The 484-nt window shown below is 63.0% G+C and overlaps 1 protein-coding gene across 1 annotated transcript in view; it reads right to left on the bottom strand.

Moving 5' to 3' along the window:
• AHNAK2 (AHNAK nucleoprotein 2) overlaps positions 1–484 on the bottom strand; it is a 31,250-nt gene that overhangs the window by 9,829 nt on the left and 20,937 nt on the right. The window contains exon 12 of the mRNA XM_011951572.1: positions 6–464. Within this exon, the coding sequence (XP_011806962.1) occupies positions 6–464 (459 nt within the window). The remainder of the gene's footprint in view (positions 1–5; positions 465–484) is intronic.

The following is a 484-nucleotide window of genomic DNA, read 5'->3' as shown; positions in this document are numbered from 1 at the left end:
TGGGCAGGTGCCCTTTGAGGCCGGCTCCCTCGGGCACGTGGCCTTCCGGGAGCGTCACGTCCTCCTGGACAACCTCGACCTGCAGGTCAGCGGAAAGGGGCTGAATGCTGAGGTCAGTGGTCTTGAGGTCCCCCTGCATGGAGGGGAGGCTCAGTTCGGACTCCACCTTTGGTATACACACGTCCATCGAGGCCTCGATGGACTTGCCTGGGGCCGACACCCCGAAGGATGGCATCTTGAACTTGGGCATTTTCAACTTGCTGTCTTTGGCGGTCACGTCCTTGTCGGCCAGGGACAGGTCACCCTCCAGCCGTGCATCATCCAGCTTGGCTCCTGGGGCCTGGACGTCCACCTCCACGCTGCGCAGAGACACCTCCACGTCGGGGGCCGTCACCTCCGCCTTGGGGCCTTTCAGGTCCAGCTTGGGGCCCTTGACGTCCACTTTGGGCATCTTGAAACTGGGCATCTGCACCTTGGGCAGGTG

The sequence above is a fragment of the Colobus angolensis genome, unplaced genomic scaffold (assembly GCF_000951035.1).
Source record: "Colobus angolensis palliatus isolate OR3802 unplaced genomic scaffold, Cang.pa_1.0 Scaffold32, whole genome shotgun sequence".
NCBI lineage: Eukaryota > Metazoa > Chordata > Mammalia > Primates > Cercopithecidae > Colobus > Colobus angolensis.
This window is presented reverse-complemented; position numbering and strand designations above follow the sequence as displayed.